Source organism: Pinus tabuliformis, chromosome 8 (genome assembly GCF_031772625.1).
Source record: "Pinus tabuliformis cultivar Carrire ecotype Pingquan chromosome 8, CPIR1, whole genome shotgun sequence".
Taxonomy (NCBI): Eukaryota; Viridiplantae; Streptophyta; class Pinopsida; order Pinales; family Pinaceae; genus Pinus; species Pinus tabuliformis.
Window position 1 is genome coordinate 1,123,225,960 of NC_142294.1, and position 16,227 is coordinate 1,123,242,186.

General features: G+C 36.7%; 1 protein-coding gene across 1 annotated transcript in view; it reads left to right on the forward strand.

The window, feature by feature from the left end:
- The window catches only part of LOC149239288 (protein CHROMATIN REMODELING 20-like), a 137,970-nt gene that overhangs the window by 81,824 nt on the left and 39,919 nt on the right, over positions 1-16,227 (forward strand). The window contains 7 exon segments of the mRNA XM_089373386.1: positions 2,382-2,572; positions 2,659-2,911; positions 3,203-3,316; positions 10,170-10,256; positions 10,536-11,207; positions 11,292-11,459; positions 11,461-11,567. Coding sequence (XP_089229512.1) covers positions 2,382-2,572; positions 2,659-2,911; positions 3,203-3,316; positions 10,170-10,256; positions 10,536-11,207; positions 11,292-11,459; positions 11,461-11,567 — 1,592 coding nt within the window.

A 16,227-nucleotide genomic window follows, 5' to 3' on the forward strand; every position in this document is an offset into this window, starting at 1 on the left:
AGAGTTTTGGAGCTTCCATAGGAGAGGAATTTAACAAGAGAGGCTTTTTTTTTACAAAGGGGAGTTTGTAACTAGAATACGCTATCAACTGCACCACCAAAGATCACACCACACTGCTGCCAATATAACTCCTTGTCTCGATATAATAGCCTGCAAAGCATATTGCACGGTTTAGCCAGGATGCGAAATGAGGTGGGTGGCATTATCATGATTATTCATAACCACTCAAGCTACTCTTGATGGGCCTTAGAGATCTAGTTTTAAACCAACTACCTCATCCAAAATAACAGAAATCCCCAATAACCTGCTTGCCATCATCTGGCTAGGATTCACATTTATGGGTGGAAATGGAAATTAAAGGCGAGAAGAAACAATGCTCTTACTTTGAACAGAGGAGAGAAGCTTGGTGGAAGCTTGTAATATATCCTCATGACTTTTCTCAGACTTGGGAGCCTGAATAAAACCAAGATTGAGAGGGATACCTTTTGGAGAGGACCAGTGATGGAACCAAAATATCCATTTTGATAGCTCCAGGAGATACAACAGCAAAATCTTTGGCTTTAAAATCTTTATGAGAGCCTTCAGGGATTGGCTCGTGTAAGCTATCCTTCCTCTTCAGTGATGAAACCTTCTTCCAGTAGTACATGAGAGGGGTTTCAAAAGGGCACTTTGCTTTAACATGACTAGACCTATGACAGAAATTGCATCTAAAAAGAACACTTAGAAAATCCCATATCTAGGAGAATTTCTAATTGCCTGCCTCAATTTCCATTCTGTTTGGTAACCCCAACGATAGATCAATTTCAACCAGAATTTGAGCCATTGTTTAACTGCTGTGTTACTAGAAACCTTATTAAGCGCAATACTATTCCCAATTTGTTTCAGCCTATGTTTGTTTCGAAGATTCAGAATTAATGCATGCAGTTTAACCCATATAGGGTGTAGAAGGACGTTGTGAGTTGTCCGGTTGAAACAAGGAGGCTGATTTTTTAGAGCTAGCATTGTGGACCCCGAAAACCATTTACTCTTACTAATCCTTTCAACAGCTGCCCTATTCTGGAAGATCCAAACCAGCTACCCCTGCGACATAATGTGGGAGAAGGGTGTATACATTAAGACATTGGCACATACTTTGCTGGGTTAGTCCATATATCTTCCTAAGACCTTGCCCACTGATGCATTTTGCTGCATTGGGATTATTTGTTCTGACTTAAAGTCGCCTCCATTCTCCAATCAAATCTTCTTTGATCTCAAGATGACACACTTCCTCGCTGGCTTTGCAACCTTTCCTGTTGCATGTTGGTTTGTCTCCAATGAATTCTGAATAACCTACAATCTCCTCAACACACATCCTTATAGCCTCATCGACAGGGGTTTCTACCTGTCCTTCAGCATACAGACTATCAATTGGACCCTCCTGTCTTGGAGAATGAATAGCTTTTGTTTCCACACTTGCTTACCGGCTGACCACCGATAAACACCAGACCATAGTTGCTTGTACAAGGAAGGGAAAGATCTGGCTAAGGGATTGGGGATCACACCCTTCTTATCATGATTAGTTTGTTGCACCCTCCTTTTCTTTTCTATCACTGACACCAGCAGTAGCAAAAGACTTGATGAATCCATTTGCTGAGGTTGTCAATTCCAAAACAAAGGAATGTTGGGTACCATTGTTCTGTTTGACAAATTCCCTAGTTAGGAGCTCCTTTAGACAGTTAATACTGGAAGGCTATTGGATGACTGGTTGGGGTCTGAAAATCAACCAGGTCAGAAGAAGAAAGTGGGAGGCTGTCCTTTTGCTGAGCTCTAATGATTTTCTCAGGAGAACAAAAAATTAGAACCCTCGAAGGTATGAAAGATTTTTTACCAATTGTGTAGATAGTCTGCCTCCATTTCCAACCTTCACTGCCCCATCTCAACCCAGACCTTTCTCTGTTTTCATTTATCATTACCGAAGTATATATAATATGACAGTACATTAGAGGTGTGCTAGAGGTAAGACACCACTAAGGAACACTGCAAGCTGCATCTGAGCCAGGAAAAAGTTTTCTTGATGACCTTTGCTTCTAAGGGAATTATTAATTGTTTGTTTTATATTCCTACATTGGTTCCCTAGAGCTGTGATATGGTCTCCATTTCTTTGAATACTCATATTTGTGCCATATTATTGCAGGCATTCTCTTAATGCATGGTCATCATGGTCATTGATTGTCTCCTGCATGTGAATGTTAAGTGTTCATGCTCAAATTAGACTTTTTTGATTTATGGCTATGTACGTTGATTTTGCTGTTATGAAACTTTGGTGTTGTTATTTCAGTATTCTGTGAAAAGTTTAAAGCAGTTGGCAAGAGTTTAATTAATATAAATATCATTTGTTATAGGAGCAACTTGATGATGCTGGTATTGAACTTCCTACATTATACAAGTGGGTAGAAAAACAGGCTCCAGAAGGATGCAGTACTGAGGCTTGGAAAAAGCGTATCCATTGGGCTGGCCGACTACCTACAGAAGAAATCACAGATTTTGTCAATGAAGCCGAGTGTGATCTGCAAGCTTGTCGGCCAGTAAGAAGGTAGAAATCACACGCCGTGCATTTTGTAAATGTTTATAAGTATTTCAGCCTTCAAGATTGACATGTTCAAGTCTGTTTGGAAACAGACATCATGGGAAATTGTTGGAGGAAGGAGCCAGTGGCTTTCTTGTTAAAAAGCTGGCTATTGAAGATGGTAATAAAGATAGAAGAGAAAGCATAGAGGATAAGGATTGGGACTTAGTGGATAATTTCTTTGAAATAGAAAATGATGTCAATAAAAGCAATGCATTTGGTTCCAAACAGTGGGCAGCTGTGTACTTAGCTTCTACCCCTGAACAAGCAGCAACTATGGGCCTGAAGCTTCCCGGTGTTAATGAGGTATAGATGATAGATTATAAGTTTACCAGTACTGTAAATATGGTTTTGTTCATTTCAATATAGCTGTGTTTAATGTTTCTTCAGTCTTATACTAGTGGGAAAAACTTAGGATTTTATGAGTGCTGTGCATTTTAAATAATTGAGACAAGGATTCAGGGCTGCTATGATATTATCATTTTTGAAATTTATAGCCATCTGTGAAGTTCTGTATTTTCTGGTTGGTAGAAAATAGTTGCATTGATGCATTTGTGATTTATCTCATAGTATTGCTAATAAGGCTACATCTTTCAGGTGGAGGAAATCAATGACCTTGATAACTGCTCAAGAAATCCAATTTATGCAGCGGCAGTTGCAAATGAGAAGGAGTGTGGTCTAACTGAAGAACAACGGAGTAGATTCAGAACGGTAAAAAAGAGAACGCTTGTGTAGTTTTTGATGTTTAGGATATTGAGGTCATTGAATTTGTAATCTAGTTCACCTTCAGACTTAATGAGCCATCCAGTTGTTTAAACTTTAGGGTGCTTCAAGTATGGAAATTCCTCCATTCTAAAAGCTGTCTGCCATGTCTAACAAATTAGATACATTTTCTTAGGATAGGCATTGTCTTTCTTGTTTCAGTTTCAGCCAAGCCAGTGACTAGATTTAGAAATTTTTCTCTGTATTTGATTGTTTTTTTTTACATTTTCTTAATTACTTATAATATGACATTCTAAATATTCACCAAATTTCACTGAATTGGGCTGCACATGGTAATTGCACAAAGGAATAGGAAATGCACAAATACACACCGTAAAGAGATAAAACCAATGAAAGGCAGCAAATTGAGATGCAGTATAGAAGAAAGTTTTCTCCTCTGAGCTTTGGTGAATTTGGTTGCCTTGTCAACATTTCTATTCAAAGAATATTTTGCGGTCTATGTTGTCATTGTTTGACATGGTTTTTGGGGAAAACATTTTTCCTTTTAACAAAATCTCATGTTGTACATTTTCCTTAACTAATAGTTGATTGGATAGACCTTATTTCAACCCTGCATGATTTTAGCATGCGAATGTTACGATTTTCCTTGAATATGATAATTAAATTTGTGGATTTATATATCTGATATTTTTTATAACAAGTTTACTATGGTAGATTTAAAAATCTTGACAGTATAACTCAGGTTTAATCACTGTGTTTGTGCCTGTTGACCACTACGTGTCAACTCCCCATAGCAAGTACACCCCTTTTCTTCGCAAAAGGGATAGTGCTTGATTGACATGTACGTGCCATTCGACATTCATCGTCGACTTGATCACACTATGTTGTAAACCCAGTCTGCATGTGTGAATTGTAAATAATCTTAGTAGATACGAGTCATGTATGTAAATTGCCTAGGTGGACCTAATTTTCTAGTGACTATGTTGTAAACCCAGTCTGCATGTGTGAATTGTAAATAATCTTAGTAGATATGAGTCATGTATGTAAATTGCTTAGGTGGACCTAATTTTCTAGTGATAATGTACGTTCCGGAAGGTTTTTTGTCTCACCGATCCATGATCGGCAGAGTTTTCCTTCAGCCTAACCCCAAAGCCGGAATGAATTTTGTCATTAGAATCTTAGTGGAATCCTAGTGTGTTAATCTGCTAGATTATAGTTGTGTCGCAGAACTGGGTGGTTTATGAGGGTCTATGTCAAATGGGTTTTTTCCCCTTGGGATGTAAAGTTGTAAAAGTCATGATGTAAAGTTTCTTGAGGGTTAGAAAATGTTTTAATCCCCTCACAAGTCCTAAGTCCTAGGTCCTAGGTGATTTTTCCAAGGGCTAAGTTTGAGGATCCATTTAAAAATAAATTAAAAATTAAAAAATTAAAAAATTGAAAAAATAAAAAAACAATAAAAAATTAAAGATATAAATTATATATATATATATATATATATATATATAAAAAATAAAAAAATAAATTTTAAAATAATAAAACTTAGAAATAATAAAATAATAATATTTTTGAGTAAATAAATGCAGAATTTCAATTTTTAATGCATTAAAGAATTCGATGGATGAGATTAAGAGATATCTTGATTCTCATCGACGGTCGAGATCATTTTGACGTGGATCACTTGAACTAACTGTTGGGAATTTTTCCTTTAAATAGGGTGCTAGGGGTCATTTGAGATCATTCGATCTGTGAGTCTTGTGTTGAAGAAAGCTCTCTTGTAAACTTTTTCTGGTGCTAATAAAGAAAGACTTTGGGGTTGAAATCTTGCTGGTGTTACTCTCCTGAAGTGTTGTGAGCTGTTTTATTTTCTGCATATCTTTATTTTTCAGCCATTAGTAATAGCTTGATTTAGAGTATTGTTGAACACAGGTATCTTGTTCACTTACTAGGGTTTGAATAATATTAGAATTTCAGAAATAATGGCAGGTATCTCCATTGCATCTGGGATCTAGTACTGTTTTTCTCTCTTTATTGATGGTTGAAGTAAGCTGTGCAGGAAACCCTTATTGAAGAAATCAGTGGGCGTTTGGGGAAGTTCTCGGCTGAACCAGCCAACTCCCACAAAGCATTTTCTTGCAGAGCCCAGCCAGTTTCAATCCTGGTTTTATCATTTAAGTTTATCTTATGAATGCATGAGAGTTTTTCTAAAGTATCTCAAAGTAAAATTGAACTTCTGAAAATATTATTGATGATAACTGACAAATCTGGCTGTTGCAGAGTCACAAAGTTGTAAATTTTGTAGCTGGTTTGTAGGGTTTTAGGTTTTTATCCTTGCATATATTATCTCTGGGTGTTTGTTCTGCCATTGCAGGTTGCAGATCTGAAGGTGAGCTTAAATCTTGAAGCCAGATCTAGGCCCTGGGGGGTAAGATCTGGCCTTAGAATCAGCTATTGCAGGAATACTTATTTCAGAGCTGGAAAATCTTTGTGGGGTGTGATAACTAGAAATTCTGAAGCAGAGGAGTATCACTTTATTTGCAAATTTCTGAGAAATTTTAAAGGGTTTATCAGTTTTTGGCTGCATATTATATTTTTCTGGAAAATTTAAACAAAAAATACGTATTTTTATTTGCCCTCTGGAATCTGTTCTGGCATAATTCTTTTCGAAGTTTTATTTGAGGGTTTGATGCTTTGCAAGCTATCCCAAACCTCACGCAGTTTCCATCATTTAATCTGCTGCAGCTCCAATCATTTTCACGCAGTCCTCTTCCCTCTGCATGCTTTCCCTATTCTGCTGCCAACAAATTTGGAACCCGACGCTGTCCATTCCAACTTCAACGCATACTTCATTTGCTGTAGCAAGCATATTCACTGGGTATTGTTCTCTGCAGACACCGATTTCATTATCTATCAGCCTTTACGCTTCTCATTTAGCACTATCACGCTGCGTCCTTTGCGTGGCTGCTATCCTCAGATCCCGCCATTGCAAAACCTGCAAATCGCTGCTCTCTCTCCATACGTCCAGCTCTCTTTCATCACCAAACGCTGCTCCGCTGCATACAACCTCAATCTGTTTACACAGTGCCATTCGCTCTATCCACGCAGCCTTATTCTTTGTTGTATCTTGCCATCACTCGATCGAATTGTCTAAAGCGCTACCCAATATCTCGCTGCCCGTCCATTTAACCTCCAGCGAGCGGCAAGCTTGTCTCCTCCTGCGCTGTCTGCCATCAAATCCGCTCAGAAACCTGCGGCCTTTGCTCGAGCTTCTCTCCGCCGTTTGCCATTCGCTACCTGCACACCGCACGCAGTCATTCCACGTACCTGCATAATACGATAAACAAGCATATCGATTCCTATAGTTTTATTTTCCATTTTGTTTTGGTTAGTTCAGTTAGTGCATTCGACATTCCTTTTTTATTTTTATTTTGTATGTGTTTCCGCTGATGTAATTGGGTTCGATTTTTTAGGTTAGCATATAGTTATGTCTCATTTTTTTATTTTTTAGATTTAGTTTTGATTCTAGTTTCATAAAAAATAAATGATAAAAATAAAATTTTAGAGTTTAGATATAGATACTTAGATTCCGGCTTTGTTCTCTTTTGGTTTTAAGTTTAGAAATTAAAAAAAATAAAATAAAATAAAAAGTCCTCCTTTTTAGTCTTTAGTTAGGATTTTACTTTTAGATTTAAGTTTTGTTTAGTTTTTAGATCTAAAGTCTAGTTTTAGATCGTTTTCTTCCAAGTTTTGTTTAAATTTTTAATTTTGAATTTTAAAATCATAAAAGTATAAAAATTATAAAAAATTTAAAAATCAAAAGCATAAAAAGTTTTAGTCCTTAGTTTTTTACTTTTGATTTTATGTAGTTTAGAATTTAGTGTTTAGATAGATTTTAGAACTTTTTTAAATTTCAAGTTTTGTTTACTTTAGTTTTAGTTTAGATTTTAACTTTAAGTTTTGTTTTAAAAATATAACAATAAAAAATTCATAAAAAATTATAAAACTTTAAAAAAGCATAAAAAATAATTTTTAGGCTTTTTTTTTTGTTCTATAGTTTAGATTTTAGATTTAAAGTTTCATTTATTTAGACTTTAGTTAGCCTAGTCTTGTTTTATTTGAAAACATAAAAATATTTTGCCAGATTCAGTCTTGGCTCAGGGATTTATTACGTTTTATCTTTTCTGCTGAGGCTAAAATTTTGATGTGGGAATTAATATTTATCATTTTTTTTAAACATGCTTAAATGATCATGAATGTGATATCTGGTTAGCATTTGAAATTACGTGGTTGTTTAAAGCATCTAATTTTTTTCGAAATTTTAATTGCTGGAGCATCATTAAGGCATTGTGAATTTACTGGATATCTTGCATTGCTCGGGTTATTTGATGATAAATGTTTGTTTTACATGGTTCATATTTCTGCAACATTTAATTATTCAGTCATCAACTCTATAAGGCACTGGTCTATTTACTTAGTAAAATCATTTTAGTGCTTGTTTCCTCGTGTCTCCCAACCCAACTGTTTCACAGTTGGTCATTCATTTTCCCATAGGGTCTACCCCCCTTAGCCGCGGGAGACAGGCTTAAACGGAGAGATCGGGGATCAGAGTGACAGCCCCCGGTCTGAGCGTTGTCGTGACAATCTGTGCGACAACAGTGCCAATCACGATTTATGCTTAGTCATGATAAATGGGTGAGCTTAACTTGAATTGGTTAAGCGAATAATGTGAGCGCAGAATTACCCATTGAGTTTCCTATGGGTGTTTGCTGCTACTCTCCACCTTCCTATCTGTTGATGCTTTATGAGACTGATGAGGATCCTGATTATTAGAACATTATTCCTTTTTTTGTGCAAGTCATAGAAATACAAAATAGATATGACCTGCTCTGCCTACTGGTCTGCCATATGGTAAACCAGACCAGTAGCGCAGCATAGTCATTTTGGGCCATTCAGAAACTTGAAACCAAGTAGAAAAACCTATCATATACCAGAACTTGCAGTCATAGAGATGATGCTTACTGCCTAAGGCCCGACAGCCTACTATATCTAGCTGGATAACAAGACTGTATACAAGACTAAAGCAAACAGTACACAGTAATTGACCAACATCTATTCTGTGGTGGATTCCACCTGGATGGTTTCTGGTGGACCAGCATCTTCCTCTGAATCTGAAAACTCGATATTGGCCAGCTTCTTTTCCAGCACTCTGATTTTGTGGTTCAATTTCCCAATCTTCAGACCTTTCAATCAGAACCTTACCCATCATTGTCTTAATCTGCCAGTACACATCGACCTATCGAGATAATGTGTCTGCCTGGTCCTCACATTACCAGTATCTGGAACCCAACAGGCTACTTGTTCTGATTGTTAGAACTTAGAACATTACATTGATTGGTTTTAATTCGCAGAATAGGATAGGTGCAACTTATTTTGTTTTTGATACTTGAATTTACAATTAAAATATGTATAGCTTTGCTTACAATGTCCAGGAGGAAGAGTTTCATGGAGAAGAGTTATGACCATAAAAATTTGTTGGAGATGGATGACCTCATTCTCCTCTGGTGAATGTTATCTTCAAATGCTTGTATAACCCTCCCATGTGCTATTTGAGCATGTGAATTCGTATCATTCTAAGATGCTTGGATTTGCGATGATGGGGATGGCGGCATGATTTTTTAAAATCAGGGCATTGGGGGGAATGTTGGGTGCAGAATATGTGGAAGTTAAAATATGTTGAATAAAAGTAAAAAAAATTAAAAATACCACTGAAATTTATATAAAACAGTAGAACTGAAAACATTAAATAATATGATTCGTTCATGAATTATATTAGAACAACAGTTCTGGATTCAAATTTCACTAATAAATTCATACATGACAAGATTATAATGTTCACGAGTTCAAAATTTAAAATTTAACCATATACAATTCGTTTTCTGCCTTTGGCCGCTTCAGAAAAACATTTTTTTCATTTTTTTCTTGGTTGTTCCTACTGTTCAAGTGAAAAATCTGCGTCCCAGTGAGTAAATATTCCAGAACACATAGATGAGGTGGTTTTGACTTTTGATGCTGTTGCTGGACACAAATGAAATTGTGCAAGAAACATCTCCTTATCTTCTGCTATTAGAAATGCAAGATAAAGTGGATAGTAGAAAAATAGTAGGGCCTTTTTCAAAAATAATGGGCATAGCATAGATGGCTAAGGGTTTTCTGCTGGGTGAAACATTTTACTCCTCCCAATATACCTGTTTTGTTCTTTTTTCCCCAACATTTTTGGGGGGAATATTTTCTGATTCTGTGGTTTGGGGATATCTCGCACTATGATCGGAGATATCTAGGTACATGAAACATGTCCTGCCCCCCTGGGGCACACCCCCACTGAGAAGTCAACAAGTCCTTTGGGAATGCAGGTTCAACACAGCCTTCTACTTATACCTAATTGGTTTATAACTGTTACCTCCAGCAATCATATACAATATGTCTCTTTGTTCCTGAATATCTACTCCTAGATGTCATCTATGATATTTCATTTTGTGTTGGATGTACACTCTTGTTTTTGCCGACTCAAGTTGAGACTGGACTTTAGTCTGAGATGTTAATCTAGTCTGTATGTCTTAGGAAATGCATATGTAGACATACTTATGTAAATGTCTAGCCCTTTTAGGCTCTGGTTAACATGGCTGGCAAGGCCTACATTTCTTTCCCTTTCATTGAATGTCATTTATGAGCTAAATTTTGTTTTGAAATGTTGGAGGTATATTACATGTTTTTACAAAAATTGAGATTGAATTGTGAGCTGTAAATGAGAATTTTTTTTCTTACAATAGCTTTATCTCTCTGATAGGTTAAAGAGGAGGATGATGTTCAAAGGGCTCGTAAAATGCAAAGACGTCTGAAACGGAGGAGGAATGAACGCAGGAGAAAGAAGACGGTACAAACTGTTACACATGTTATGAATATTTGGTTCCTGTTGTCGGTTTTTACTTCGTTGCAGCTTTTGAAAGTTAGTGATCTTTGACAATATCAGAACCATTATGTATAATCTTGGCATGGCCAATTCGGTTATTTTAAGCTCTCTCACAGGTTGTGCTATCTGGTTGCTATGTTACTGAACAGTGGACATACATGCTCAGTGTTGCAGTTATTTGCATAGTGATTTTTGGATGATTTATTGAACTCTATGGCTCACTGTGTTATCTGTTTCTTTCAGGCTAATGATGATATTCAGAATGATACTGCGGGCACAGCATCTCTGAATGGAATAAGTAATGTTGAACCCTTGTCAGAGATTGTGAATGGTGTAGAGTCTGGATTTTGTTGCATTAATGGTAGTCAAAATATGAAATTGACGCAAACTTTACAAAACCCATATGAGTGCAGTAAAGTTGTGAGTCACCTATCTACTATGGAACCTGTCCAAGAAATCCAAAAAGCATCTGCCCATCATACATTTGCTAAATGCTCTTCCTTGGTAGTTTCTCTATCTGAAGATAATGGTCAACCAAAGCCTACCATGTTAAAACGCTCTAGTGATTGTCAAGACTTTGAGTTTGCTAGCAAAAGGAGTCGAACTGTGATTATTGATAGTGATGATGAGTTGGATACTAGAAATGGGGTTCAGGATCCTTGCTGTGGCCAGTTATGTAATGTAACTAAGTCAGCTGATTTAACTCATGAAGTTGTTGATGTTGAAATGATCACCGATGAACAATTTCCTGGTGAAGATATATCAGGATTAGGTACAGATAAGGGTCCCAGAGACTTTCAGTGCACAGCATGTGGCAGATTACTGAAAGCGTCCAGAGTAATTCAGCATCCATTGCTTGAAGTTATAATATGTAAAGAGTGCAAATATTGTTATGGGAGTGCCCCGTTTGAGAAGGTAAGATTGTTTGATAGTTTCTCTTATCTAAGGATGTCTTCTATCTGCATATTCTTGATGTTGATAATTTGACCTGGTATGCAGGATCTTGATGGTTCAGAATCTTTTTGCCGTTGGTGTGGGAAAGGAGGTTCGCTAATCTACTGTGACTCTTATGTGAAAAAGTGTTTTGTGAGAGGAAGAAAAAAGAAAATTATAACTAACTCACAATGGCGCTGCTTTTGCTGTGACCATAATCTGCTAAGCTTCACTGGAATATGACTACTATAATAAGGTTGTAAAGATAGCAAGCCACTCTCAGTCGGCTTCTGATAGCGATTCTGCATCTTCAGATGACAAACTTCCTGCTTTGGATGTTGGGTAAGTAAATTTGATTTTTGCTGAATGTACAGTGGTTTTCTTGTATTGTCAACAGTGCTGAAAGTAAATGGGACCTTTTGCTGAAGAGTCGTTGGGAAATTCAAGCATATCTCTTGCTGTACTTTAATAATATAAATTCATGTTTTGCATAATTAGACTTAACTGTGGAAAGCATATTTTGTTTGTACAGTTATGATGGCATTTAAATTTTGGTTTGCAACTTATATATGTATATATGTATGCATGCATGTATATTCATTTGATTGCTAATCAATGTCAATATGAAAAAGGGATTGTCGCGTGCTCACGCGGCTTTCCTTTATTCTAGATCAAATCTTAATAATGAAATTTTGTTATTTATTTTTGGTCAATAAACAATTACGGTTTTTGAGAAATACTTATCTGAAGATGGGTTCTAGTATTGAATTTGATTTTAATTTTACTAATTCTTTGTAATGGTGGCATCACTGTTGCTCTACTGGTCATGTAAGTTGGAAGCTCAAACAGCATTTCCACTTGGTTTTGTTTCTACAAGAGATGCCTCTTCTTATTTTGTAGTTGAGGCTTCCATTTCTTGGAAGATGTTTATTTAACTCTGCCTTACCTCCACAACATGCGTTACAGGCATTTTCTTCCACATTGTGATCTCGTATATATGACAAGATTTTCATATATTCTGCAAGTGCTGCAAGTCATCTTATGATCTTTCGTGTGCTGCAACCTTCTATTGTGATTTTTGATTACACACCTTACCATATTTGATTTTCAAGCTGTATTACAGCTAGCTTTGCAGTCTTTTGGTTGGAACTATTGGTGTTATAGTTGACTTCTGTAGGCCCTCTTTGAACCTGCAACTCAACTTGTCAATTCTAGAGAAGATAAGGTAAGATATGGTAATTTTATGTATGTCCAACAAATGACCACAAATGCAGGTCAATGGGACTAAAAGAGTACCATTAGTGTAATACAAAGTGGGACTGCTGTAGCACTTCCTAGATTTAAGCTAAGAAACAATAAGGAATGATATAAAGATCTAATATTGAAGCCACAGAGAGCTAAGCAACTACTCAAAAGAAAATAGATACATGAAAATAAATATGTACAGGAGTGAGGAACATCATCAGAAAGTGCATGTTGAGTGGTACAGGAGCTGGAGGCCGAGGCCAGAAGAGAAAGGAAGGATGTTTCTGAATCCTCAATAACTATAAAAGGCCCTGTTAACCACTCCGTGTCAACTGCCCTATAGCAGTACACATTTTTGCAAAGGATTCCATCATGTTTGAGCAGTCAGATATCCCGGATTCATCATCATCAGTGGCCAGTTTATCAGAGTTGTAAAACCATTATGCAAAATCTTAATGTGAATGATGTTAGTAAGACCATATATGCATGTAACAACCTAGATAAACCTATTATTTTGGCGACAAATTTCATCTTAGGAGTTTTTCATCTCACTGATTCATTTGTGTTTCTAAACATGGATGATCAACATAGTTTTTCCCTCTAGCCTCACCTCAAAGCTAGGTGGAATTTATCGTTAAGGTTGTAGGTGAGTCCTAATGTTTTAGTCGAGTTTTTTGTAAAAGTGATTTGGGAATAATTTAAGCTAATTGGCTGAATTATTTTATTACAAATCACTTGGTTTACAAGATCATATTGAGTCGCAAAATTTTGGTAATAAATTGAGGGTCTATAACGAATGCGTGTTCCCCCTTTGAGAGTTGAAATGTAATTATCTTATGTAAAAAATATTTTAGTGCATGGTCCCTCATACTTAAACACCATGGCTAAAATATTAGAGGGTGGAAAAATTATTAATCATTTCAAGTGTCAATTAATTAAATTTTTTGGTAAAAATAAATTAAAATCCTAAGTTAGAAATTAAATTAATTAGACTCAAAATTAAAGTCCTAGAGAAATTAAATTTTCCAACTGGAATAATTCGCGGGTCTTAAAGAAATTAATTTTTGGAGGTCCCCCACCAAGAAAATATTGGAAATTTCAAGAAAAATTGGACCCTTGGTCCTTGGTGGTCAAGTCAAAGTCAAACTTTTGAGGAATTTAGTTCAAAATAATTATTTTTGAGTTAAGAAAATGGGTTAAATGAAAAATTCGAACATTCCACAAAATAAAGATTTATGACGGTGGAGATTAAAAGATGATCAAAATATATCAACGGTAGGGATTATTTTGATGGGGATCAAGCCAACTAGTCATTATTTTCCATTCGGAGGATTTATCTATAAATTAGAAGCCATTTACTTTTCAAGATACAATTTTTTTTTGTAAAGAAGCTCCGAGTCAAGCTTCGCTGCTGTAATATGTTTTTTGGGAAATAATAAAAAAGACTTTGGGGTTTATTCATGGTGGTGTTCCTCTTTTGTTTCTTGTGGTAAGTTTTTTGGATCATGTTGTTAATGCTCTATTGAATAATATTTTACAAGTTATTATTTTTTTAGCCATTGATTGAATTAACTATTTGCACATGTATCTTGCATTAGCTACTAGGTTTAGAGAAAATGATCTAACTTGATTGATCTAGCAGGTATCTCTAGATATTGAGGGTTATTGTGTCTATCTAGCCCCTATTGATCTAATAACTTGATCTTAAGTGTGTATAGAATTTATGGTATTAAGATCTTTTGTTGGACCAACCAACTCCCAAGACAAGAAGGTCCCTATTGATCTAATAACTTGATCTTAAGTGTGTAGAGAATTTATGGTATTAAGATTTTTTGTTGGACCAACCAACTCCCAAGACAAGAAGGTTAAGAACTCACTTTGTTAAATTTCAAGGCTTATCTAACGATTGGTTTTGCAGAGATCTTGGCCATCGCTCACCCATTTAAATTATTTTGCTCATCAATTTTTATCTATTGTGCATTTAATGAATAGATCTGATATAAAAACATTCAATCATTTGAATATTGTAAAATAATTTTTTGTAAATAATTTTATTTTCTAACCCTTCTTTGCCGCTGGGGTTTTGGGATTTATTTTAAATTTTTGTATATATTGGGGTTTTGGGCTCTTCTAATTTTATTTGTGCAAGTGATCTCTATTACCCACCATTTTGTGGGTGGTATCCCTAGGAGAATTTTTTTTCTCCAAGATGGTCCTCAGTCGGTAGCCATCAACTCCTTGCAACCACCAACTAGCTCATTGTGCCATTGAGCCAGCCATGTGGTCCCTCACCCATTTGTCATGATTGCATGTTTAAAGATGGGCCTCCCGAACCTAAAGGTACAATTTTTCATTTGGTAATTGAGTATTGTAGTTTGCTTATCATGGACACTTTTGGGCATGGATTAGTGGAGGGATTCTATGGAAAGAGTGGACTAGGTCTGTGCTCTTATCCCCAAGACCTCTTTTGGATGTTAACCTTGGACCCTAGTTCTGTGGGATCTCTTTTACTGACCCTTGGGCTTTAGGGATGGTACTACATGGGAAACCCTGATTTTGGTTGTGTGGTCTTGCTCTCTCATCCATATACATTACTCTCATTCTACTCATTATAACCATATTCAACATTTTTCCCACTTGGGTCCACATTCCTCCACTGAGTTGACATAGGTTTAGCCTTCCCCTTTCCCTTGCCCACACCTTGGGTCGGGCTTGGAATGATGCCCCAGAGGTTGATGTAGCTGAAAATAAAAGTAAAAGCATAATTGTCCACATTCAATAGGAAAATGTACCACAAAATGAAAAAAATGGTTGAGACAAACACATTTAGCACGTGGGTAAAAGCCAATACATGAGCTCTACCCCATCATCATGGCCATCACCTTGGTTCCAACAGGCCCTAGATGATTGTTTCAATTCCTGGTGGGCAGTGAACCACGCTACCTTCAAGGGGGTATCCACTGCTATATCTCACACATCATGCTCTTACCCCTTTAGCCGCAAGCAGTGAATTAAAGAAAAATCGTAAAAGGCAAAAGGCATATAAAGAAGAAGGGTGGAAAAATCAAGGTTGGGGCACTTCATGTAGCATGATTGCTTCCTCCAATACATTATATATCTAAGTGTGGGCTTACCTTTTATTAGCTACCCTTGTACCTCAGCATGTGGCCTAAGGTTGTCTCTTTTCATCCCCTACTCCATTCATCTTTTTATCACATGCCACCACTCTTTAAAGGGTGTACCTTGGACATACTATCCCCTTTAGAAGTAGAAACCACCTAAAAGGATACTTGGTTAACCCCATTTGGAGCTTGGAGACATTAGCACATGCCAAAGCCTACTTATGGAAGGGCACGCCATTATGACGTGCCCACCTGTTGTCTATGGTTTGTAAGCTCTATTAATTGATTTCCTTGACGACTTGTCATACTAGAAGGCTAGGGGACGCGTTGGAACTTATGCAGGATTGCAGGTGGTCTCCCTATACGGGGCCCTAACCTTCCAGAGGGCTACATTGGCACTTGTAGGGTGTGTATTTAGAGCCATGGGCCTCGACAGCAACAGACAACACTCCATGGATCCCCAAAGATGTTCATAGATTACTCGAGATTCAGTTATTGGAAGAGGAAGATGCACCGGGTTCACCTTTGCCTAGCCAACCCCACAATTGTACCATACGCTTGGCAGATGATCCAGGACTTGTATGCTAATGTGGCATCACTTACACCATCATCTGAACCCTTACAGATGGTCTGCA